This window comes from Platalea leucorodia (assembly GCF_965183815.1).
Source record: "Platalea leucorodia genome assembly, chromosome: Z".
NCBI classification, from domain to species: domain Eukaryota; kingdom Metazoa; phylum Chordata; class Aves; order Pelecaniformes; family Threskiornithidae; genus Platalea; species Platalea leucorodia.
In genome coordinates this window covers 71832091-71857462 of record NC_138858.1, presented here as the reverse complement: position 1 = coordinate 71857462, position 25372 = coordinate 71832091, and the positions used below count along the sequence as shown (strand labels likewise).

General features: G+C 41.5%; 1 protein-coding gene across 2 annotated transcripts in view; it reads right to left on the bottom strand.

The window, feature by feature from the left end:
• Nucleotides 1-808: 808 nt before the first annotated feature.
• The window catches only part of DGKQ (diacylglycerol kinase theta), a gene marked incomplete at its 5' end in the record, with an annotated part of 101811 nt that continues 77247 nt past the window's right edge, over nucleotides 809-25372 (bottom strand). For both annotated transcript variants that reach the window (XM_082336758.1, XM_082336759.1), the window contains 8 exons: nucleotides 809-8574; nucleotides 9733-9885; nucleotides 11734-11845; nucleotides 13470-13616; nucleotides 18811-18911; nucleotides 20397-20578; nucleotides 21163-21311; nucleotides 22705-22856. In XM_082336758.1, coding sequence (XP_082192884.1) covers nucleotides 8476-8574; nucleotides 9733-9885; nucleotides 11734-11845; nucleotides 13470-13616; nucleotides 18811-18911; nucleotides 20397-20578; nucleotides 21163-21311; nucleotides 22705-22856 — 1095 coding nt within the window. In that variant the 3' untranslated portion in view covers nucleotides 809-8475. The remainder of the gene's footprint in view (nucleotides 8575-9732; nucleotides 9886-11733; nucleotides 11846-13469; nucleotides 13617-18810; nucleotides 18912-20396; nucleotides 20579-21162; nucleotides 21312-22704; nucleotides 22857-25372) is intronic.

Here is a 25372-nt window from a genome sequence, read left to right as displayed (position 1 = left end):
CCCTGAGATGCTAGGGCAAAAAACAAGCCCTCCCCTGTTCTGCAGTCAATTGTTGAACAGAGTGGGGAGAAACAATTGCTCCATGCCAGTAACCTCCAAGGGTTACTGCAGCAGGGACATCCTAAGTGGAAGTGTCAAGCTGATGGACCCCATCAGCTGTGATAGGCAGGCCAGGAGCTGATGGGTCTTGACCAGTGGGCTGTCCACCCACCGTGGGGCAGGGTTTCCACCTGGGCTCTGCTCCTTGGACAGCCCTTCCTCTTGCCCCAGTGGACTCCCTCCAAGCCAAGGTCCATGGGGTCTGGCCCTTGGGTTGTGCAGGCCAGGTCCACCACTACTCACCCAAGCCAAGCACGATGGGGCTACACACGGGGCTCTTCCCCACAGCCTGAAAACACCAGGTCATGTGTTTCTAGAGGAGCACAAACAGGGCAAGCAATTGCACAAAACTACCTTGGAACATCTGGATCATCATTAAAGTAACAATGACAAAACCAAAAATGCTTAACACACTATGGTGCTATCACAGATTTTACCAGTTACAGTAAGTGCTACCCACAGAAATAAGGGTTCTAGAAGTGCTTGAATGTTGCAGGGGTCAAACTTAGTGTGTAGGTGTCATCTTAGAAACTAAAACCTACGAAAGAACACTGCTACAACACAGCCATTCTCGGAGCATGACCCAATCTCAAACGCCAAGGCTACAGAACACCTATAAAAGTACTGCCCAGCTGAAACAAGGTACGTTTGTCTCCGCAGAAGTAGAGACTATTCACTATTTTTAAAGCATGACTACTCCACAAACATCCAGGGTAGAAGAGATGTTGTATTTTTCACAGACAAATTCTAGTTACAGATCTCTGGAACTTGTAAATAATACTTAGAATACAGAATTTTGAATCAGTGCAAAATGTACAATCAAACACAAAACACATATTGCAAAATATATACAGAATTGTTCTAAGAACATAACCCAAGGACAAACAGATGTTTAAATATAAGAGAAAAGTCCATCTTTTATAAATTACTTTTTTTAAACCAATTAGTACACTAGGTATGTTATTTGTAGACAAGTTACCACAGCATAGTGACGTGTCTCATTTTCAAGGCAGACATTGAGAAACAAGTTACATCATTAAAAGCCTGTTTCTGAGACCAATCCACAAGTAAACGTGTGATAATGCATTACTGGTTTGAGGCACACAATGTGGAAACAGTTTTCAACCACTTTAATGCTTATACTTAGGCTTTTTTTTTTCTGAGAATTATTAGGCAGATGTACAAAGAATAAGCACTAGACAATAACTAAACTGTTCAATGGTCAGCTTACCTTAGCTTGTTGGGCCAAGATGATTTATTACCAATGTGTTAAAACATTCACAAGAAATGCTATAAGACATCTTAAGAGTATCTTGATATTAAAATAGCATTCATAAAACTGCTTGAAGTTGGATGATTTAAATAACCAGAGGTGAAAAACACAGTTATTTAAGCAATAGTTAAGCCATAGTTTGAGAAGAGTTAAGACGTCACGGGTGGTACATAAGTAGGAGGGATGCTGAAATCTATAGTGAATTACAAACTCTGTAATGCTTTGCATTCAAAGCAGAGATGCTCCCTTCCAATAATCAGAACTTGCAGCTTCAAGGTATTGATTGCTACTATCTACACCATTGCTAATTAAACTATCTCAAGGATAACTTGCTTTTGGCATGTTCAGAAAGCTGGAGTTATACGGCTATTGCTATGCTACAGATCCCCAGAATTTTGCTTTGAAATAAGCAGTGAAGGCTTTTTAAGCACCTAAAATTACACAATAAATACTCAGTAATTGTTCAAGCACCTCTTGCTACCCAATTTGGCAAGATCAGCAGCACAAAGAAAGGGGTGCCATGGCGAAGCAAGCTGTTGACTGTTTTGACACAGGCACGTGTCAATTTGCGCCTGCCTGCCTTCAGAAAGCAAAAGGACTGATGTGTGGCACACCTTGTGGACAGTGAGGGAGGACTGTAAGAGGAAAACAGTCACCAGACTTGTAACATTCCTGCAGTCAAGCACAAGGGCGGGCTGTCTGCTCTTTAACCTGCAGTGATTTGTGTGGCGGACAAGTTATGCCTTCTACAGCTCGTGTTTATATTAGGAGTTGCTGCCAGAGGTGTAATACAGGACACACACAATATAAATGAAGCCACATCTTCTGAAATCGAGTCGTCTCCTAAATAACACACTTGAGCTCTGCAGAGCGATGTGTTAAATGGGTGTGTTGCTAGGAGAGCTCAGAGGGATAACTACACCAGTAACAGTGCCCTGTTAAAAAATACTTTGCTTTGGGGTACATCTTTAATATCTACACACATTTATTTCAAGACTTCAGACCAACTTTTTCAACAACACTGATCGATCTGCTTATAAAACATTCTCATAAATTATCTTCACAAAAAATAAAGTCAATCTTTCGGAAAACAGGTTCAATACAACACTTTTATCAGTAGAAATTCTGTCTATGAGTCCATGGCAGAAAAGTCATAATCCACATTTAAATTTCTCCAAAGAGACATAACCAGGAATCTAAACCAGAAGGCAACTATTTCATTGTCATGGGAAGCAGAAACAACGCTTTCAAAACACAGAACGAGTGCACTGTTTCAACTGACAGGTATGGGTTTACAATCAATAGTCACTGTCCTGTAAACATTGAAACTGCTGGTCTAACTGCAGGTTAAGATTAGTAATTTGCATTCATTTCACTGCATTCCACACATACAATGGCTACGCTGTTAAAAAAAATACATTAAATAGCAAAAGGAAAGGCGGCTTTGAGCTGGATCTCTCCTACAAGCCAAATGTCAAATCAGTAAATGCTGACATTATAAATAACACTTTAACATTACTATTATGCACTATAAAATCAGTCTAATAAACCTAAATCTTAGAATAGCAGCCGATTTGTAATTGTTTAAAAATATATATGAACTTTCAGTCAGTCAGCTACAAATACATACTGCGATGGGAGGAAGATACCATCTCTCATTTCAAGGAGAACACAGTATTAGAGATGGATGGGTATCAAGGAACGCTGCAGTCAGAGAAAATGCTAAACAGTTGCATTCTACAAACTTGTTTTCATCGTTACCTGAAAGTGCATCTTTGTATCTGTAGAATCATCCCCATATTTACAAAAAAGTACAAACATTGCAATTTTGCCACACCCTAAGCCTACCTAACCTGCATTTTCTGTTAAGTGCAAAAAGTATATGAAGTGATACATGCACTGCTGCTTATAAGATCAAAGCCTGAAAATGAGGCAACGCTGTCACCATGACTCCAAGGTAGTTCAGTAGTTGCTGAGTCTTTGCTGCACAACTGTTAAATGCCTGAAGTGGAAGCTGAAGCAGGCATTAATGAACAGTCTTAAGCCCAACAGCCAGAGCGGTGTTTTAGAGCAGGATCGCCATTCCCCCGCTCTCCAGACACATTCACCACCACATACTCATCCCTTTGTTACCAGTTTCAGTATACAGGCTGGGCCCACAGGGCAGGAAGGCAGGCTAGCAGAAGAGGAAAAAGCACAGTTACTATGAAGGTTGTAAGGAAGAGGTATGAGGCGCAGACGGAAAGAATATCTACTGCTAGGTCTCTCAAGCGTGCAACACCAGCGCAAGCCCAGTTTCAGTGCTGGAGTATGGACTGGTGGCTATGCAACGCAGCTAAATCTGTTCTGTCTTCAACATAAGTGCTTTTTAAGTGTCACAACAGCTCTTTGTACCTTCTCCTCCCACAAAATGACGCTTCATTTGATAAGGACACATTTATATGCCAACAGACTGCTGCAGAGTAATGTGCACGTGTAAATGCTTAGTGATTCCAAAGAGCTGATATTCAAAACAAGTAAATTATTTGCTCTTTAAAGAAATGCAATCTGTACAATACTTGTAAGAGGGTAACTGTGACAATTAATGAACAATTGTCTATAACAGTTAATTTAGTTTTGTTCCTTATTTAAGTCTTGCAGTGGACTATGCTACAGCTTCTTCTAGTTTTTAAAATGCTACAACAGACATTGCCATTGATTTTAGATACACAGAGACTTGATTAAAATCTCGGAAGAGCAAGAGGAGCTCAAACTGTACACATGCAGAGACTGTACTCTAAACACAGTTGTGCTTTCACTATATTGCCATCATGTCTTGTTGGAAAGCACATGTCCATTAGAAATATGTGCTGGGAACCGCAGTGGGACCAGTAAGAAAGCAATCTCTGCCTTCTGTCCAGAACTGGTGAGAGAAAGATCCAGAAGTGAGTGCTATCAGAATGTTGTAACACAGCAAAAGCTGTACAAGTAGGCACTGTGAAAGGAAATGCAATAAGGCCTGTGTTTAAAGGGTGTGTCCATATGTATGCATACACATATACATACACACACACATATATAAATAAAGTTTTTGGCAAAATAACTCTGCTTCATTTAAAAATCAATGCAATGAAAACATCAGCAATTTCAACTATACAATCAAGTGTAAAAGCCATGGGGAAAAAGCAGCAAATTTTCTGAAGTAGCACCTGTATCTCAGGGATGAACTTTTGAATTCTGGTTCTCCTAATTCAAGACAGAGGTAAAGTGTTTAACCATCCAAACAGATTTTAACCAACTGACCACCTTATCTCTTCTGCAATAGTGGGGTATTTGAAATACACCATGATTTTCAGGACCCTTCTCTCCCCCACACTGGCAAAGCCTAGTAGGACAGTAGTAAAAGGTCAGGAGCGTGTGTCTCAGCAGTAGAGGTGCTAGCTGTGCTATCTGTGCCTGCCACGGTTTACAGGCAAGGCAAAAAGGCAGTGGAGAGAGGATGAAGGAGTGTGCTCAGGACAGCAATGACCCTGCATCTCCTCCCTGTCTATAGATTATGGTTCCTGGTCCTGTGTCCCTGATGTTGATTTAACACCTGTCTTGGCAGAACCAAGCCTCATCCCCAACACTTTATTTACTGCACTATTTAAAGCACTTGGCCGTGTGACCACTAGGTTCTCACACAATGTTACTGGAACACTCAGAGACGAGAATCATTTATCTGCCCACTATCACGTAAATTATACTGCATCATTTTGTTAAAGATAAAGGCTAAGTCAAATTGTTTCGTATTAACTGCAGAGAGTTATCTCCTCTCTTCAAGGAAGTCTTACATACTATGGAAAAAAATACTAGGCCTTCTCAGATACTAAGTGTGACGAAAGTGTTAAAAAAAAAAAAAAAAAGAATACACATATTCTTGATATACTGGCCTTTACAGTACCTGAAACTGGAACATCTTAATAGAGGGGTTAAATACTGAGTTTCTCCTTTTAAAAGCTTTACAGGAGCTTTGCTATCTCAACTGCCCAGGAATCTGTTTTGTCTTCAAAACACACTAAGAATCATTTTATGATGCACAGAGACCTTAAATGCCAAGTGTGTTTTTCTTTAGTTATGTCTTCGTTCCAGTGCGGCACTCATCTGCTCTAACATGAGGGAATCAGTTTCTGGAAAAAGAAAAAAGGGAAAGAAAAAAGAAAACTCAAAAGCCTTCCTGTCCTCCACCAAGATCCCCTCTGGCAGTCGCAGGGAGAACACAAATTCATACTTCTGTGTTGCCTTGCTGCCACAACGCTACGCCGAGACAGGCTCGTACAGTGTTCAAGGGATGGAAAATCCCCATAGTAAGGGGCCCTCTGATTAAAATACTGTGGCCCAAGAGTTTCATGTTATTTCAGGTAACAGGTACTGAGCAACAGGGGGAGACAGCCAGGCCCTTAACGAGCCAAGAACATGAAACACTGTAAGTTGCATGCTGCAGGGTGATACACGTCTGGAAAAACAGTAAGACGGCTTTATTTACTTCGTCTGCAGAAGACAGTCAGTACCTGCAAGCTTAAAGCTTGCACGTGTCTTCTGTAACAAAAAGCAAATTTTCTTCTCCATTACTGAGTCATCAATTGGAAAGACCATGCATTCTTTCTGCTGCCCTGAGGACACAAAGCAGTTTCTTTGGCTTTCTGGACAATTATAAGCAGCAACCTATTTCAGATTTCCTCTCTAATTTGTGAGCTTCATCCTGAGAGAGCATTCCCTGAAATACAACACTACTTGTAATGCTGGTACCAGGATGCCAGAAGAGCTCCAGCTGATCCTGCATGCCCAGGTTCTGAAGCAGAGACAACCCTGTGTTTAATGGTAAGGAGACAAGGATTTTAGCTCTGTACCATCCACACTATCTACTGCATAGCATGAGTCCAGTTTGCTTGTTCAATAAAAAGATAAGCTGTAGTCCACATGGTGGTACCTGAAGAACATCCCTAAAATTAAACTAACAATTTAAACAATTAATAACAGGCTTCACTGAAAACAGGAGTCAGTCCTCCAAACGCATCTCTACCAGAACAGTAGGGACAGGAGGAATGACTGGACAGGAAGGAAAGGCTGCCCATGGCTGCCGTTTTTGCATGGCTGTTTTGTCTCTGGTCATAGCTCTAGCTGTATCATTCTGTTGCTATGTCTTGCAGCACCCACATTCACACCCCCGTCTGCACCGTGACTGGAAAGCCGAAAGCACAGGTAATGATCAGATGTTGCTGAAGCTGGCACAGTGCTTAGAGTACAGACTGATCAACAAGACCCAGCAAGAACTGCCTCTGCGCATAACTGGCTCCACCATGAAACAGCTTTTGCATGTATCAAAGTTACACTGAAGTCCCCTGAAGCAGCTGGAGATGTTTTTCTAGACACACTGGCAAGAAGAATGCTCCCAAAGCTGCCGCTTGAGTGATGAATTCATGCCGCCCATAGCTGAATTAGTTATTACCGTGTAACAGAGGACAAGTAAGCCCACTGGCTAGCTAAGTGGGCTCTGGCCAACATGGCTTAAGTAGCTCCTAGCAGCAAACACGTACAAGTGGCAAAACCATGCAGGCCCCCCGCGCCACAGCTGGCTCAGAGAGCCCCTTGTGTATGATGTTGACCTGAAGTGAAAGGTTCACTCACTGGAGAACCACGGTGAGATGACACCAGCAGAGATGTGAGTGAAGACCAACACGACTATGGTCATGGACAGCAGATACATGTAGTGTATGACAGGACCATGCCTGCTCTAGCGCCAGTCTCTAGCAGGAAGCTGTAAAAGAAGTACTGGATCCCCACATTTTTAGCAGATAGGTAAGCACAGAGAGGTGATCTCGGTCTCACAGGAGCTGACAGAGGAACAGCCTCTGAAGAGCACACACTCATCTAAGTGAGAAAAGACAGTGACCATGTCCCTGGGCCCACAGCTGATAACAACACCCACCAAGGACTTGAGAAGGCTGACCAGGTAAGTGAGTTTTCATGATGGCTACTGCATTCCCAGTTATCTGAAGCCTACAGCACGTTACATGCACACTACAGGCTTCAATACCTCCTAAGGCTCCTCAGCGAAGCTACGCTGTACTTCAGCTCTAACATATGACTGTGCTAATTTACTTAAGTAAACACTAAATGGTACTTCTTTTACCCTAATTAGTGATGATTCTTTTAGTCTCTGAGCTTGCTGTTAAATAACAGTCCAACTGTGACAAATTAATGAAAATGAAACAGCACAAGTAAAGACAAGAAAGTCTGGTGTCAAAGATAATGGTTTCAATGACAGAAAAAAATCAGTATAATGTAATACTGCCTCAGGTATTCTTCTTCCTTTTTTTACGTTAGAGTAGTAGCTGCTGAAAATCAAATGCCTTTTAAAACAGGCTTTGGCTGAATAATATAGGAGAAACTAAGTTGCAGCTGGAAACTTGCTCTACCAGCTGTTTCCCCTTCATTCATACTGTCCAAATACTGTTGAAGTAAATGCTCTGAAATATTTTGACTCAACTATTCTAGTACTTTCTCTCTTCCCAGTGCACGGGGCTCCTTTTATAGAAATAATCTCTCCTGTGTTTTGTATTTTTCTCTTTACAGTAGTACTGTTTCAGCTGTGCTATTTGGACTGATCCAAGGAGTTCTCAGCAGCTCATGTCTTTGCCTTTTTTTGGCTGGGAGGCTACTGTGAGCATTAAAGGAACACATTTTCATTTATGGAACAATGCACCAGAATTTATCTATGGAATGATTTTCTGTAAGAAAAAGCTGGGAGGAGGGGAAGAGTCTTTGTGAAGGTAGATGCAGAAATCTCAGCATCTTGGAATCTCTGTTTGGCCTCAGTTTCTATATACATGAAAAACTGGACAATGGCTTATGGAAAAGCAACCCAAAGTAAACATTTCAGATGAGACAAGTGGTACATAATAGTTATTGGTAACAATGAGGCACTATCTTTGAAAGACGAAGTAGAACCCAGTACTATCAAAATGTAATGAAAGGCACGCTCATAAGCAACCCTCTTCACTAGTTATCTGCACTCGGTTTTACTGAACCATCTTGGTATCTACGGTAGGTGTGCTGCATCACTACTGAGCACAGGTATCCACTTAGCGTCCTCCTTCAGAGACTGACATGCTATCCACTCTCATCTCTCTCAGGCTTCCAGTTTTCTTCTGTTTCTGCTTGGATTTTTTCAACATATGGACCTAAAATGGAAAGTTTTAAAATAGGGTGAGTGAGTATTAAAATATCTGTAGTCACCTATAAGCAGATCTAAGGCAACTAACCAATAAACAAGTAAAATTGTAAAATAAACAAGAAAAACATTTAAATACACAACTATCTGAAGCACCTATCCTTATAAAGCTATAAGATTAACTGCTTTTTTACATAAATATATATACACATGTATGTATATGTATACAGATGTATGTGTGTGCATATATATTCATGTACACACATATACATACACATATATACAGATAACACTATTAGTCACTAACCTGAGAGAAAGACAGAAATATTTCTCAGTGGAAGGACAAGTTAGGTTTGTTCTCTCTCTCCTTCTCTTTTCCCCCCTTTCTCTCAGGAAAAGAACAAAGTTTAACATATTCCAAAACATTTGTGGTATGACCCTCTTTTTCACCCATTTTTCCTCTGCAAGGGCCATTGTTCTGGTAGCCCTCCTGGTAGGGCTACGTATTCTCCGAGATTGCCTGTAGCAACAAATTTCTCCAAGTTAAAAGAGCATCATTAAGGTAGCAGGCAAATGTGTAGACTGGTGTGCACCAGAGTCAACTACTGCAAAGTGTTTATTTCACAATTTCAATGTCAATAGAGGAGTTAAATTCTTAGGTAGCTGATGCTCTTTTCCTTCTACGTCCACCTTGAGATATCAAGGAAAAACAGGCACTGATTACTTCAAAGTCTCTTTTTCTCAGACGCTCCTCCTCCGTTATTCAGTTTTCTCCTTTGCTGCTCTCTGACAGACCCTCCCTTCTCCAGCACCGCCAGCGGACTGCTTCCTACCTTGCACACTGCAGTACTACCATGGCCCTCCTAACTGCGGTCTGCTTCAGGGCAGACAGCGCTGCCTGGAGATCTCAATACAGGGGAAAAAACTAAGTCACTAGGCTGAAGCTAAGGGACTATTTTTTTTAAACACAAGCCTCATCTGAGCCAGTGGAGAGGGCCCTCAAACCATCCTCTGTAGAAACTGCTATGTATTTATCCAACAGTTACCACAATGTGCTGACTAGCTCCTTTAAAATTAAGCATCAGAACACAACAGACAAGCAAGATAATACGATAATATCCACTGGAGAAACAAAGTCAACTTGCTAAGACAAACCTACAGCCAGTACCTTTGGTCCTGCGGCAGAAATAATAATCTGGCCAGGGGCTTGAATCCAGGGCTCTCCATCAACTTGAACTGGAATTGGCTTTAGGAGTGTTACACGAAAATACGAGCCTTGGGCTATGCGGATTCCTGATCGAAAACCACCTTGGACTTGACCCTGTTAAGAGGTAAAAGCCAGGGTATCAATTACCCCAATAAACAAGAAGCACAAATATTAGCTGCACTTAAACTGGGTGGATAGAATTTTATTCTCACCTGACATTTTAAGTTTCAAGTACAAGAACCGCTTAGGCAAAAGCTGCATAGGATGCCTTTACTGACACAGCATTAATTATTTAGGTTAGTGCCTGAAGAAGAATTCCAATACCCCTGCAGGCTGCTGGAGGCAAAATAACTTACACGGTGAAGTCACTTGTACACTCGGGCTGGCCAAGGAGCATGCACTCACAGGGGTCTTGTTTGCTTTTACTTCCCCCCTCCGTAACGTAGTAAACACATTTTCAAAACACCTAACTATACACACAGACTTCAGCACATGTGAAACTCAGAAGTCTAAAAGCACTTTATCAAGCAGGTAGAGAGAGTTTTCCCAAACTCAACTCCATATACACATATATATGTACACTCAACTACATACATATACACATATATGAAACTACAACTAACGGCTGAGTGTTAACTGTAAAAAGTGAAGCAAAGTGAACTTTGCTGCTACTCATTCTCTCAGGGAATGTGTACAGACACCAAACATGGGGTTAAAAACCTTAACAGAAGATCACAAAATCAGAGCACAGGTTTGTTAACATTTATATTCCAAAGCAACGGGTACACTCCTTGTTGCTTCTAATTCCACAAAAATTTTAAGGATCTCTACCAAACCACTTCTTCTAATGGAATGTTTTACATTTGTCTTCCTTAAAAGATCTAAATTACTAAACAGTAAAGTTGGCCAACACCAAAGATCGAGCTGCACAAACAATTTTAAGCACCCACCTTTCCCTTTTTGGTGGTTGTATGGATTAGTTGTCTGAAGTTACCTGACCACATATAATTTTTCAGCAGCAGATTTCTTAACATAGTGAAAGAAATACAAAGACAAGACAAAAATAACCCACCATCCCACAGGCCTGCATTGCTAATAGCAGGCCATTGTAAAAATACGTAATACACAGAAGAATTAAAGTTGCACAAATTGAGTCGTAACGTTGTTTGAGGAACTGGCATACCATCTGCTTTATGTAGCATTTGGATCTAGAGCAGCTAGCATCAGATTCTCAGAGACAGGTGTTGGAAAGCTTGTGGCAGATAATTTTAAAGCCACCTGTCTACCTGTGATGAGATATGACAAGATTTTTCACAAATACACTAAGTGAAGAGTGGGTGGTTTTGTACTATTAAAATAAAATCTTGTCTTCATCCCATGAACTGTTTGGTTTTGACACCATGATACCCGTTATGAGAAAGCTGGTACATTCCATAATACATATATATATATATATATATTTGCATTTCATATATATATGTATACATGTAAGTTTCTGGCCTTGGTTCAAAGTCTACTTAAGTCATGAAGCATTTCCCCATGCACTTTTAACAGGTTCTTCACACTCCTATTACTTCTTCTTATCCAGCCGCAGGCTTCTTCAGTTTCCATTCCATCTGTCGTAGTCTGGCACCTAAATACGGATCTCCAGGGCAGGCCAATGAACAGGCAATGAGAGGGCGCTGCAGCCCATGAACTGCCCGTGCGGTGCATTCCAGCTGCAGCTGAACTCCCGACGCGTGAACGCTTTGTTCACAGGCAGCCGACGCTGCCCATGAATTCTGTTTATGGTCCGTAACCATTTCTACATGACGCAACAAGTACCTAAATAAACGATGGTATAACCTTAACATAGATGCATACTTTTTAGGACTACGCACTTGTAATGCACTGTTTGTTAGAAAAATAAACCAGTCTGAGAAAACATATGTTTCCTCCCTTCTCACTGGGACGCCAACTTACCATGTGAACGACGCCAGTCACACCAACAACTTCCAGCAGGCCGTCATCGATGCGCGGTTTCTCGAAGCGGTTGTCGCTCTCAGACCCCCAGAGATCGGCTCCGGACCCCCAGCTGCGTAGAGAGCAGACCACAGTGACCGCCTGCGGACCCGCTGCCTGCCACCGAGCACCCTGCCCCGTACCCTGCTAGGGGCGGCTGGTTCGCCAGACTTCCAAGGCTAGACACGCTGATCCACACCCGCTGGAGGAGACAACACAGCTCTCCTGCGCTGTAAAAGCAGGAATTGTTTTCCTAAAATCTGGAAGACTTCTGAACAGATCTTTTAGGAGCGAAAGAAGGAGTGAAGTAAGTAGTTTCCATTTGAAAGAAAAAGAGCAGGTAAGAAGAAAGGAACTCCAAAGAGTTTTAATTTGCTGGGAAATACAGGTTACAGCTACACTAACCCTTATCTTCCAAGACTTAAGAACTTAACATAGATCTTACTGGTCTTGACAATATTCACATAAGCTACTGAAGAGAAACTAAAGCTAAAACAAGTATCAAGTTTTTATTCTTGTACCTGGCCAAACTCACTTGTAGTGAAGCAGGTATCCCTGCAATTCAATCCACTGAAATGCTTCTGACAATTTAACACCGTGTTGCTTTTTGTGCAGTATTGACCCTCCCTACTCAAACCACGCGCTTATTGTTTTAGTGCATTGACTGCTCAGTACTAATCGTCATCTTTTCTTCTCCACGGTTCTCAGGAGCAACGTATACTTGTGTGTATGTGCAGGTGCGCATACGTGTATGTACATGTAAATATATACACTCAAATAAAAAGTTGAAACATTTTCAGACTAAAATGGAAAGAGATAAAGGTAGTTTGAGATAAGTGTGTACTTGAAAAAAAATAGTATGGCAGCACTAACTACCTGCTAGGTTTTGTGCAAACAAAAAAAACCACCCCTACTGACAGCACATCTAAGGATGCCAGATTTCCTGCAGATTTGCCTTCCTTTCTTCCACAGCAGTAACTCCAGTTCCCTGCAGGCATCAGGGCAGTCCCTACCACCCCGCAAAAGGTACCTCAACTGTGGGTTTTCCACAGCTACCCAAAGAGCATCACCCACTCCACGTACATGGACCAGCTGGCTGTAGGACCCGGACAGCGTTCGACAGTTGAATCCTGTCTGGCCTTCACTGCAGGAACTGCTTAGGCACCTGGTCTCCAGCATGCCAGAAAGGGTGTGCAAGCTGATCATCCTTGATCCTTCTACAAGTCACAGTGAAATCCGGTGGACCGTTCAAACAGTTTGGGGGAGGGGGACAATGGTAGTGGACAGAAGCCACAGACCTACAACCATGCCTAAAAAGTCATGTTTTACTAGAAAACTGCTCCAAAAGAAGTCTGAAGACCTTTGGTGAGGAAATAATCCCAAATTACTGTGAGGACACAGAAGAAATAGCAAATGTATGGGGGTTTGCACTGGGAAAACAAGATAGTACCACCTTTATGTGGAGTGAGATCGTGAGTTTCGAAGGATCAGAAAAACAATGTCAAAATGGTATTAAGAGCTAGCTCCTTAGGCACAGTTGCACAGCCAGCGAGTCAGGCAATAATCAAAAATACCCAGTAACAACCGTCTACTAATCTAGACCATTTAACATTTTATCTAACCATTTGACGCTCAAACACCAAGCAGCATTTCCACACATACATGCATCCACACAGGATCCTTTCTCTCCTTTTTACCTGGGTATATTAATAAAAATGAGTCCTTCTATACTCGGTAGCTCCACCTCGTGCTGGTCCACTTGAAGCTTTATGTCTTTGTGAAGATTTCTGGTATGACTTATCTTCTGCAGCCCAACTTTCACGTAAACTCCTTTGTTGTGAAACCTAGGAGAAGACAAGCATCCTGTAACTAAAAGGCAAGGGCCCAGCATAGCACTCTTCCTCGTACGTATACCAGTATTGTCCTCTAGCAGGTATGTTTAAAGAGTTTTTCAGTTAAAACCCTCTCCAAATTATTCTAGCTTTACTGCAGAAACAAAGCATAAGCCACGAACTAGTACTGTATATACCTTTTACTTAAGGGATGATTTGTGCGGTCAAGGAGATCTGTGAAATTTTATTACAGAAAAATCATCCCTTCTTAAAGTGCTGCCTGAATGCAATGCCTCTTTGAAATGTAAACTTCTGTGCTGGAAAACTGTATTTTTAATTAAGGCCTAGAAGTCTTTATGAAACATTTTAAAATGTTTTCTCATGCAATGCTAGAATAATTAAGGCACAGAAACCTTTGCGAGTCTTTGCTTTACATACTGCTAATTCATTTGAAACATACTCAGCTGCAGAAACTTAAAACATGCTTAGTAACGTTAACCTATGATAGAGCTCTAACATTTCTAATTTTAGAGTAAAAAAAAGATGAGGAAGATTTTATGGCATCCCTAGAAATGTCAAAATATTTTAAGAATAACATAAACAAATGTTAGGTAAACACACAGAGTATTTTCTTCTATAATGGAAACCTTTGGATACATGGCCTTCAGGGCAACCTTAAAATAAAAAGCATGAATTTCCATTATTTGACTCTACTAGCACTTGGAATCCAACTCTGCAAAATCTCTCGTGCTGTAGACATTCAAGTGGGGAAGGCAGCCAGTTTAGCATGTGGGTTATAGTCAACTCTTCAGAGACTTCAGTTCTTTTAAATTATTACATTGGGAATGATTAGCCCTACATGCTAACAGTTTTAAACAGCATCGAATTAAGGGTACCTGATGTAACACCATTTAACATATGCTTAACATAAGCTTCTACTCCGGACAAGACAATAAGATGTGTCTATGCTAAGGCAGGTTTTGTCTAATTTGGGTACAACTGAAAAATAACGGAATATTGGTAGGAAACACAATACTTTAAGTATCCCCAAGAAGTATTAGTTTTTGTTGCATGAAGAAGGAAGCCTGTAGAAACTGAAAGAATAAGACACAGTGCCGTAAGTGCAGACACAGTCTTGAATTACAGGACTTCTAAGAAATACTTATGGACCACTGAGGTCCACAGGATCCAGAGACATTGGATACAGCACCCTGTGATGCACAAGTAAGGGCAAATCTGTCAGAGATTAAATCCTATCACTCCATTCTTGCATACATATCCCATTCCATTTATGTATCTGATTAGGACATTGAGGCCAAATAAGAACGAACAAACTGATCTCTAACGTTACCACACCAATTCCTATCCAAAGGTTTTGAGGGTGACTGAAAGATTTTATGATTAAAATGACCAGCCGAGCTTGGGAGGGTGATCTTTCTGCACATCCACCGCTAGAGAGTAGCACCACCCTTCTTTGCACATCTACATGCGAGACATGATTTGGGGAGAAAGTGTCTGTGGAAGTTGTCACTCTACTGCCAGCAGCAACCAATAACATGCTAGCTTGCCCACTTGGGTAGAAAGAACAAGCATCTCCTAAGGAAAACCCTTGGTTAGATATATTTTGCAGACAGCAGTTTCACCACAGTTAATCAGCAAGGCAGGAAGGAGGAAGCTGTCCTTGGAGCAGTCTCCAACACCTTATTTGTGCTGCATGAAATCAAGGTTTGTACTTGGACAGTGTGATACCCACGTTGCAGTCACTGCTGTAGATGACAGTGATGGGGAAGAGAGAGGAGGGCAGGGCGTTGCACGCAGCTCATCCATCCCCACGGAGCCAGCGAGTCCTTGCATCAGCTCGGCTGCGACACTTGCATCATTATGTCATCCCATCGCTATTTGGAAGGCTCTCTAGAGCACAGACATGGAAGTAACATCCTACTACTCAGATGAGTTTGGGGATTTGACCTATGCAGCTCAGGAATCACCCTTCGGTTTCGTTTTCTACAAAAGAGGCACTACAGGTATAGCCAACATTCACATACTACCTGATGCCCCACTGGCTACACCCATAAAGCTACATACACCCTTCCTGAGGGACACTCAGAAGGTTGGACTGATTCTTCAGTTTAGCTAATTGAATATCTCAGAACAGATGAAGTTAAAAGGTGATCCTATATAGGACCAGTTTCATGGATTATGAAAGTAAACAAGTGTTTTTTAAGTATTGCAATCCTGTATTTATCCTTGATTGACAGAACAAACTGGAAAACTCCCTTTACTCTTAAAAAGTCCCATGAACAAGACTCCACAGACTCAGAGAGACACCAGAGCATGAACTTGTACTGTTAGTTTCATCGTCTCTGTGGTTGTTGCCCAAGGAGCAAGCACCTCTGGTGGCCAGAGGAAGGAAGACCATCAGTAACTGCTTTCCAAGCTTTCATGGAAACAAAATAAGCCAGTCCTGAAGAGCCATGAAGAAACGAAGAGAGCTAATGCAGAAAGCCAGACTTCTCGGAGCTCTCGTCAACTGCTGCACGCCCAGAAGGGTAGGTTCAGGGAACTCCTTTTTAAAGGTGATGGATAAGAAATCTGTGTGCCAGGCCTTTTTAAATGAACTGCAGTTTCCCATGAGCACTAATAAACTGCTAGGTAACATCTCTCAGAAGCAAACGGAGAGCTATCATGCAAAACAAAATGACTGCCTTTTATCTAGTCCTCCAATTCAACAAGCCCACCACTGGGTGGGAAACCACCACTGCAAAAGCTAAGAGCTCTGACCAGTAATTAGCATCAGTTTGGGTGCTTTTATTAGGGTGGTCTTACTGAAACCAGGACACTGGGAAAGAACTTTACCAGGTTCACATACAGAGGACCCAAGACGGAAAAAAAATTAGTTAGACAGTAGCCGTTGTAGCCTTTTAAAACCCACAACTGACAAATCAAAGAACTAGTATTTCAAACCTTACCCCAACGAGAAAGAGAACAGTTCTGTATCTTTGTAAAAGAATTCTAAACTTGCATTAAATCATGCAGAATACTCTCTCTGCCTAACCTCACATCCAGGAGACTGCCTGCCACAGCAATCTCCTGCCAATTTTGGATGGCACAAACAAGATGTGGTCTCTTCTGTAGCAGGCAACTCTAAAGACTGCCCCAGGATCCCATGGGAATGGGGGAATGAAGGCAGATGCCCTGATCCTTAAGTTTTACACTGTGAAAAAAACCTCACATAGCTTGGCACTCAACAACATAAAAACCATCACTGCCACAACATACACTATTTTTACTGCCCTGCGATGCAAGTTGAGCACTACATTCCCTGCAGGGAAGTCATCACTGCACTGTGAGCTGCCAGCCAAAGGTAAGGAAGGAGTCCTGAGCATGTAAAGAGACTCTACAGCGTGAGGCCAGAGAGCACACAGCTTTCAGGACATTTACCAGCTTCAGGTCTTGATTCAGAAGAGCACTCAGGCCCATTTTTCTTACAAGGACAACCTGCAATTCCTTCTGCCATAACCTGAAAATTCCTGTTCTGCACTCAAGAGCAGCCAGTTCACATGCCAGCAGCCGTTGCACCTGGCATTAAGTAGCCACCCTTCTTAGTTAATTTACTGAAAATAATTTTAAAAACGCTAATCTTGCTGGCAAGAACGTGCACTTGCATATCCTGGGAAAGTGTAAAGCCAGCAATTTTAACAATCATTGTCGCCGGCAGTGAAAGGCAACAATCGTGTCAGCACTGTTGGCCTGCACAAGCTGTTTGTCTCCTGCAAAACCACACCTCACTATCAATTCATTATTTCAAGTTTCTTTTCCAGATCTTGAATCACAGAAATATATAGCCCTTCAGATTTACAAAGAAAAAAAATAATCTCTTCTTTCCCACAGGGCCTTCAAGACAGCCTGCTTGCATGGTGTCCAAATACGCATGTAAAAGGCCTGCAAAAATGGTACTAAGTCATCACCCAATGCACTGCAGGTGCATCGCCCAATGCACTGTGAACTGACTGAGATTTCAGTCATTCAAGGGATCAAAAGCACACAGGGCAATAAAAGTCAAAGTGTAACCCTTAAATACAGTGGCAATAAGAAAAGAACACATCTTTTAAAGTGCCGTGGCTTTGCAAAGTCAGAATAGTATATTTTAAATGAAGAATGAACAGAACTCTTACATTGTATTTATTATACAAGTAAATCTAAAACAGTTTTATACACTATATACAGGCACTGCTATATGCAAACTTATTGCCTGATTTTACTACCTATGATGTTTTTAATCCAATGGATTGAAAATGCAAACCAGTGCCTAATAGTAACTTAATGTACCACAAGCAATATCCTGTATTATTCCATTTTTAAGAAAAAAAAATGAGCAATGCCTGTAATGATAGACAGAACACTGCAAGATAGGTGGGATTACACATCATTACACTCATAACTGGTCAGAGAGTATTTTTAATAGTTAGGATTTGAATACTGCATAGTTTTAACTATTAATTGTCTCTCTGGCAACCAAGAGAAAATTTAGAGGACATTTACTCACAAACATAGGGGAACGCAGACAAAACCAGTTTCTAGAAGAAATTACTGATTAATTACACAAATGTGATTTCTTTTTCTCATCAATTTCAGTGATTATGGGAAGAAGACAAAGTACTATTATTGATGGATCTGCATGCCAGAAAGGAGGAAGGTCTCTCTCCACACCTTTTTAATCACAGTCTCACTTGAGATACAGATTTTTTTTTTTTATCCTTATTACTTGCACACAGGTGCTAGCACAGCACTAAGCAAGGGTGGCAAAGGTACACAGAAGTTCTGAACAGTGTATTCATTGCTCACGTAGCAGCACTGCCCTCCCTCCTGCTAAAGACTTTGAATAAGAGATATTTCCACTACCTCAAAACTTCACTGAACTCAACATTGCAGTTATTGGCAAACAAATATACTGAAAAATAATGACACTGCTTTGGTGCTCTCTCTTGGTAAAGGAAAAAAAAAGAAAAAAAGAAAAAGAAACCAAACAAACCAATTCTGTGTCTGTGAGTTCCTGGCTAACGTAATTCCTCCCTGTGCCAGCTCTGCCTCAAGCAATATTGTTTGTGGACACCTGTAGCATTTCAACATCATCAGCCATAGTGTAAGCTGGAAGGTATGTAACACCACAGAGTCTGCCCTTCACCCCTGGTTTCCCCAGGATTACCTGCTATTAAATTTTCCTGGTTCTTCTTCTCTAGCATGATGGAAGTCCAAGCTCAACTCTGCGTCAATGCCAAGACCACAGTAATTGTTCATCTGTACAATCTGACAAAAAAATTGTATTATTTCCTCCTTATGTTTATAAATGAAGAGGTTCCAAAGTTTTCAACAAAAGCAAGCTTTGCAGATGATTCTTCCAAGTCACTTGCATTTTGACAGATTCTGGAAAACATCTTCCAGAAACACTGCACTAAAAATAAAGCTGTACAGACAATTGTTGACATGTGTTGTCATTGTTTCCAAAGTATCAGAAACTTCAAAATTTAATCTTAGCTGCAAGTAACAAGCATATTAAGGCAGAAATAAAAACAAATGCAGAAATAAACCCAACCCAACTTCTCAAAGTGATTCTATGCAACAACTACACAAGTCGTTGAATGATAATGCCACTATTATTTTTGGCATCAGCCATGGATTTATCATGACATAACTGGGAATACGCTCTTCCTTACTTTGGAAGGTGACCATCTTATGCCAGATGAGTGAATAACTTGACTTCACCTACTCAGCTGCATTTTAAATAGCTCCTTATATGCCAATCTCAAGTTTCTATAGATTTCAACCATTTCTGCAATTAATTCTTCCTTTGCATGCCAGTTCATTCCATAGCCTTTCTATCCTAGTCCTTGACTCTCCCACCCTTCACCTTTAAAAAGCAGATTATGCAGTCAGGGCAAATCAACCCTTGTCTTCACCAAGTGAAAAATAGCTGGAACCTGAGCAACTTAAATCCTCCAATTGACACATAATGCCTAGGATTTTCCAGCAACTGGTCTAAAATCTTAGACAACTGCTACTATTATTACAATTTCCTACTTTCTTTTTGCCATCCTCTTGTCCGATTTCTTTGTTTTGTCTGAAGATACACAGAACCAGGATTCACACAAAGCTCTGAAGTCACCATCTACAACCAACATTTTTATTTTCCTGAACAGAAACAAGTAATATGAGCCAAGGGACAGGGGCTTTCAATCCAAAAAAATAAAACAGATGCCAAAATAAAACAGATGCCACATATACAGACACGCAATGGCAGTAAGATGACAGAAGGATTTACTTTCTGTATATGCTAGCAACTCATAGTCATTTTTTAAACTGTTAAAAGAAAGATGAGAGTACTTTGGGGGTGGGGGGGAAGGGGGCAGTGTTGTTTGGTCAACACTCCAGTTTCACTAGTGTTCTGGAAAGTGTTTGGTATTCTTTCAAAAAGCTTTTCTTATTTGAGAAATATATTTCTTTCCAGCTGAAGCAAATAGGTATGCCATTTTCACCTGAATCTTTTCATTAATCCTCTATCAGATACTTTTTGCCAAACAGCTACAGAGTGGTTTCTGCAGCCAACCAGTCCTACCAAAACTGAAGCACTAGAGCCAGACATATGCTGTGTTCACTAAGGAATAGCTCAGTAAGGCCCAAGCTCAAAGACAGGTGAGCAGTAAAAGATTAAACTACATTAGTTATCTAACTTCTTTGTGATTTTTGCTAGAACAACAGTTCCTAAGAATCAAACCCAAACGGTGCTCAGCTCACCTTGGGAGGCTCAGGTTCTGCAACGCCATTCTCTGCGCCTTCAGCTGGCTCTTCTGCATCCAAAAGGATAGTCCAGCGATCCATAAGAACGTCGTCCGCCTCATCCACGGAAACCAAAATTGAGTAGGGGTCCTCCCCACTGTAGCCAGCTCCCCAGCGCAAGACCCTCCCTAAGTCATTACCTGGGCAACAAGGAAGAACCCCAAAATATGACTGCATTTCGTAAGTAAGCTAAAAGCATCAAGAAGTGCACCAGCGCTGTTCCACAAATCAAATTGCATCAAGGTGTTCCAAACAAGTCATGGAAGTAGTTAGATTGGACTGAGAAGTTAAGCAGAAAAAATATCTAAGCGTTGTTGTGGTTGCACGTGTGCTTAGTATCACATACAGATACGCTGTCTCATCTGAAAAGTTTTCACAAAAAGCAATAGAAGAACCTGTTATGGAGCCAGGGAGCAGCTGCGTTCACTGGTTTACAACAAGGGCTGATGCACCTGCGGTTGTCAGGGGGAGAGTATTTCGCCCTCTCCAACTCCTGCCCACTCGGACATGCCCATACCTACACACCTGCTGCTCTTTTTTCCTTCACAAAGCATGACTGACATTTCCTTGAAAAGCTGATATTGCATTTGCTCTCCAACACCAGCCAGAACGGAGTCATGGCATCTCTACTGCAAAACTGAGTTGTTTGTCAGATGGATAAATAAAGACAAACCTTCTGGAGGACTCCTGCCCTCAGAAGAACGGTGCTCGCTGTGATTCTCACCTGTTCCTAAAGGTAAGATGGCAACCGAGGGCTCTGAGCACACCAGCTTGTGCCTGATCTCCTCCAGTGCACCAAGGACCCAGCCGACGGTGCCGTCCCCTCCGCACACCAGCACTCGGAAGGAGGGGACTTTAGAGAACGTGTGAAACCTCCATTGAGAAACAAAGCAAGGGGGAAAAGAAATGGTACAACGTAGTACAGGAAAAGCCAAGCTTCCTAATATGTTATTTAAGATAACACATTATTATTGAATTTCCCCCCACACCTTTACCATCAGTTTCAGGATCAACTTCAACAAAGTGAACCAAAAAATAGGAACTTTTAGATAAACCCATTTAAAAAGAGTGAAAACGCCATTCTTCTAAGATTCTTCACAGCTAGAATTAAATTGTTTATCACCTCCTTTTTCACCAAAGACACAGAGATCTAACTTCATAATTTCAACGTGAACATCGTGAACAACGTGAACAACGTGAACTCTCCAAATCCTAGTGGAGATGTTGATTAGTGGTTGGTTTTTTTTTTTTTTTTACTTAGTCATAGGACTCATAGTACATTTTTTTCTTCATAGTACTATTTTCCTGGTCGCCCTTACCTTTTGTGGCTTTTCATCCTACATACCAAGATATCCTGCAAAGAAATTTTTATTTCCCATTGCACAAGAAGCATTGAACAAGCAGAAGCATTTTGCCATAAAGCTACAGAAGGATTCCATGGGCAAAACAAAATGAGTGAGTTACTGAAGTTGCAGCTTGAACCGCATTAGAAAGACAACAGAATTACACAGTTCTGACAAAGGACTCAGTCTGTGCAGCTTGTTTTTCTTGCCTCCTGCATAAGCTGCGTTTCTCCCGCAAAAGCTTTTGTTCTGAAGAGCTTGTTATGACAGTTCTTTGTTAACGCAGTGCTGAAGGAATGAGGCTACTCTGAGTAGGCCACAACCATCACTTTCAGTTTTATGAAGCTGGTAACAAAGTGGTGTTGATTAAATCAAGTAATTGGTTCCTGCCTCCCTACAAGCACATTATGTTCTGTTCCTTGTATTTAGAAATGTTGCAGCTGTGATCAGGCAGGCCCTGTTAACTCTGCAATTGTGGCCAAGTTTCAAGAGTCAAGATAGCAAATTTTATTATACTTTCCTGTTGGTTCCCATGAAACATCAGAGAAAATACAAGCAAAAACAAGCCCTCATCGGGCAACGTGACATTTCTCTTTCCATGCCCATTCAATTATAAAATCTTTTTAATAATGATTTAATAATGTGTTATTGTAAAGTGCATGTGACTTTCCCAGGACTGGACTCTATTAGACTTGACACAAGCATATACATCAGGAACTACTCTATTCTCTTTTCTTTAGAGAACCTCACAGTTTACATCTGTTTTCACACTGAGAACCAGTCAGAATGAGTGATCCACTGCTCTCATCTTCAGGCACAGAGCAGAAGCAATTTAGATCTTTACAACAAGTGAATCTGATCCATCCTTTCAAAAAATAACAAAACAACAAAAATAAAAAGAACTTAAAAGGACGATGACGTACCCAGGCAGTGGGCCACCATTGGTAAGTTCAAAGACCTGATGTGGGTTTAGCAGCTTTCTAAAACTGTACAGCAGATCCCGACCTTTTAGACCACCACTTTTTGGATTCACAAATACAAGAAGTGGGCAGCAGTTCTGTGGTATCTTGGAAGCCTGAAAGAAGACAAGAAAAATGATTAGCCAAAACCATGACTGGGCAGGAAAATTACTACTGTATCTCAGTAATATTTCCTGATGCTTCCTTGATGCTTAGTAAAAAAATCCAGATTCGATAAATAAAAAGATTCAATGTCCAGACAATGGACAGGTTAGCTGGTGATCTTGCTTTTCTGGAAACTGAAGTTTCCTTAACCCACTCAAACTACACAGTTGAGCCTAATGTTAAAAAGAAAGGCACTGTAAGTAATCCTTCCTACACATTTTCAGTAAACAGTCTGTGCCAAAGAATAGCATGAGGGATAAGGTAACTTCCAGAGTCACATACAATTCAAACACTTTCCTTGCACGGAGAGAACTTCTTCCAAAAACAATTGAAACATTTGTCTTAAGTTTTGTGGTCATCTTAGAATATATGTTAATTTACAAGGACAAAACATTTCAAAACGAGGGTGTTCGGGGCAGACGCTGGCATGCCCCTCCCCATGAAATAAGAGGCTGAAAGCTTCTTTTAAAAATGTGTATTTAAAATTTTTAATCAGGAGGATTTGGTGCCAGTATCTTATGATCATCACACTTCTACTGGTACGCTGGTACTATGTTCTGGTACACGCCAGAAAAATCCATCGGGCATTTTAACGAGCAAGTCGTGGAAATTTGTATTTACAAATCGGACAGTGTTCAGGGAACAGCAATTTGTCACGCAGCTGACAGGATGGATACAGGGAACAGAACACCAGTGCTAAATATAAGTCAATTTAGACAAGAATGATTCAGGGGGTGGTGAGGCCGCAGCATGACCGCAGCGTGCAAACATGCGGAGAGATACCGACAGCTCCAGAGGGGAGGAGACGGCACCCAGAGAGCCTGTCGGCTGCTGTCCAGGAGCGACCACCAGAGAGCGTGAACTAAGGCGAAGAATGCAGAAATTAGGACAAATTCATTAATAACTTTGTGAGGAAGCAAACTTGAGTCTGATGTTGAGATACCCCAGACCATCGTCCACCTGTGAGCTGATCTGGACACTTAAAACCAAACAATTGTCTGGGGCTTCCCAGTATTTGGGAGATATCCTCAAATTTTGCTTTCCTAAAAGAGCTGGGTGCTAATCCTCTGCAAGTCACACCCTGCCAGATGTGTCAAGATACCTGCAAACACATAAAAATCCTTCTCCTCTGTGTCACTGCCGGCATGAGAAATGCCCTCCGCCATCCGGCGGGACTCACAGGCACAAACAGCAAACGCACCGGGAGGAGGAACACAAAACAGGTAAGGAAGGTTGGTGGAGCAGGCATACACTTCTCCTCTTGCCCCTTCTTTCCTCATCCTTTAGATTCTACCAGAGACGTTCAGTTTGAAAACACGTATGTTTTCTCCAAAAAAATCAGCCAAACAAGGGCTATTTTGATTTTGGCTGACAAAGAGGCAGAAGAGCCTCAAAATTTTGTTTTACTGGAAAGGTTTCACTGCTGGCAAAACACCTAGGTTGCTGCAAAGCTGTCCACACAGCCTTATCCAGAGGAGCCACCTTCACTCTATACTGTGATGACTGCTAGGTCAAAACACCTCTCGCCTCCGTATTCAGCCTTTATTGGAAAAAGGGGAAGCAATTATTCAAAGCGTGCCCAACACATGACAAGGGTAATGTATTTATTTCTGTTAAGCACACAGAAAGGATATTTGTAGCCAGCAAAGGAAGTCTAAGGAAAACAATGCATGCCACTGTCACAAAAAGGAAGGACTTCTTGAGTTGTAAGGTCAACAGCTCAAGGATCCACACATCCCAATGACAGAAGTGGACTTCCTCCCCTCGGGCCATCACAGGCATTAATAAAAATAGTAAGCAGAGTTCCGGCTTTTCCAGAAGTAAAGCCCTTGTTACTCCATCAGTTCCTGCACCATCACCTGCCATATCCCATTATGAACGGTCCTTTGAAAATCCCACAAGCAACGAAAGGCAGAGCAGCTCTGAAAGCAAACGCCACATCCCATGGGGTAACGGGGCACACGGTGCCCTTCCTGCACTCCTTGTTCCAGCTCCTACTCTGCCCTACCTTCCCACCTGAACACTTCCCATTTCTTCCTCTTCAAAGCTTTCTTACTACCTAAATTTCATCTCCAGTCATTTCAACTTTGTGAGCAATACAGGCTATCTGAAGCCTCAGGCTTGGGCCAATGCCCAGAAACTTCTGGGGTTTAAAAAAAGGGGAGTAAGGGGAAAACAGAAAGAAAAAATACTCAGTTCTGCAGCTCAATGTAAACAAAAACTTTTTCAAAAAAGAACGAGAGAAAACAAAACAGCCCAACATTCAAGTCAAACAAATACCTTACAAATGTGGACAAGAACATTTGATTACCTTCTCTTCTTCAGGAAATCAGTTTCTAAAAATACTGGTTTTGGACATTTAGAAGTGACATGTTGAACACATGTTTTATATTACTTGCTTTTATAGGCAAGTTCTAACACACTGAGTTTAAAACCAAGTAACTAAAATAATTCAAAAGGAACTTCA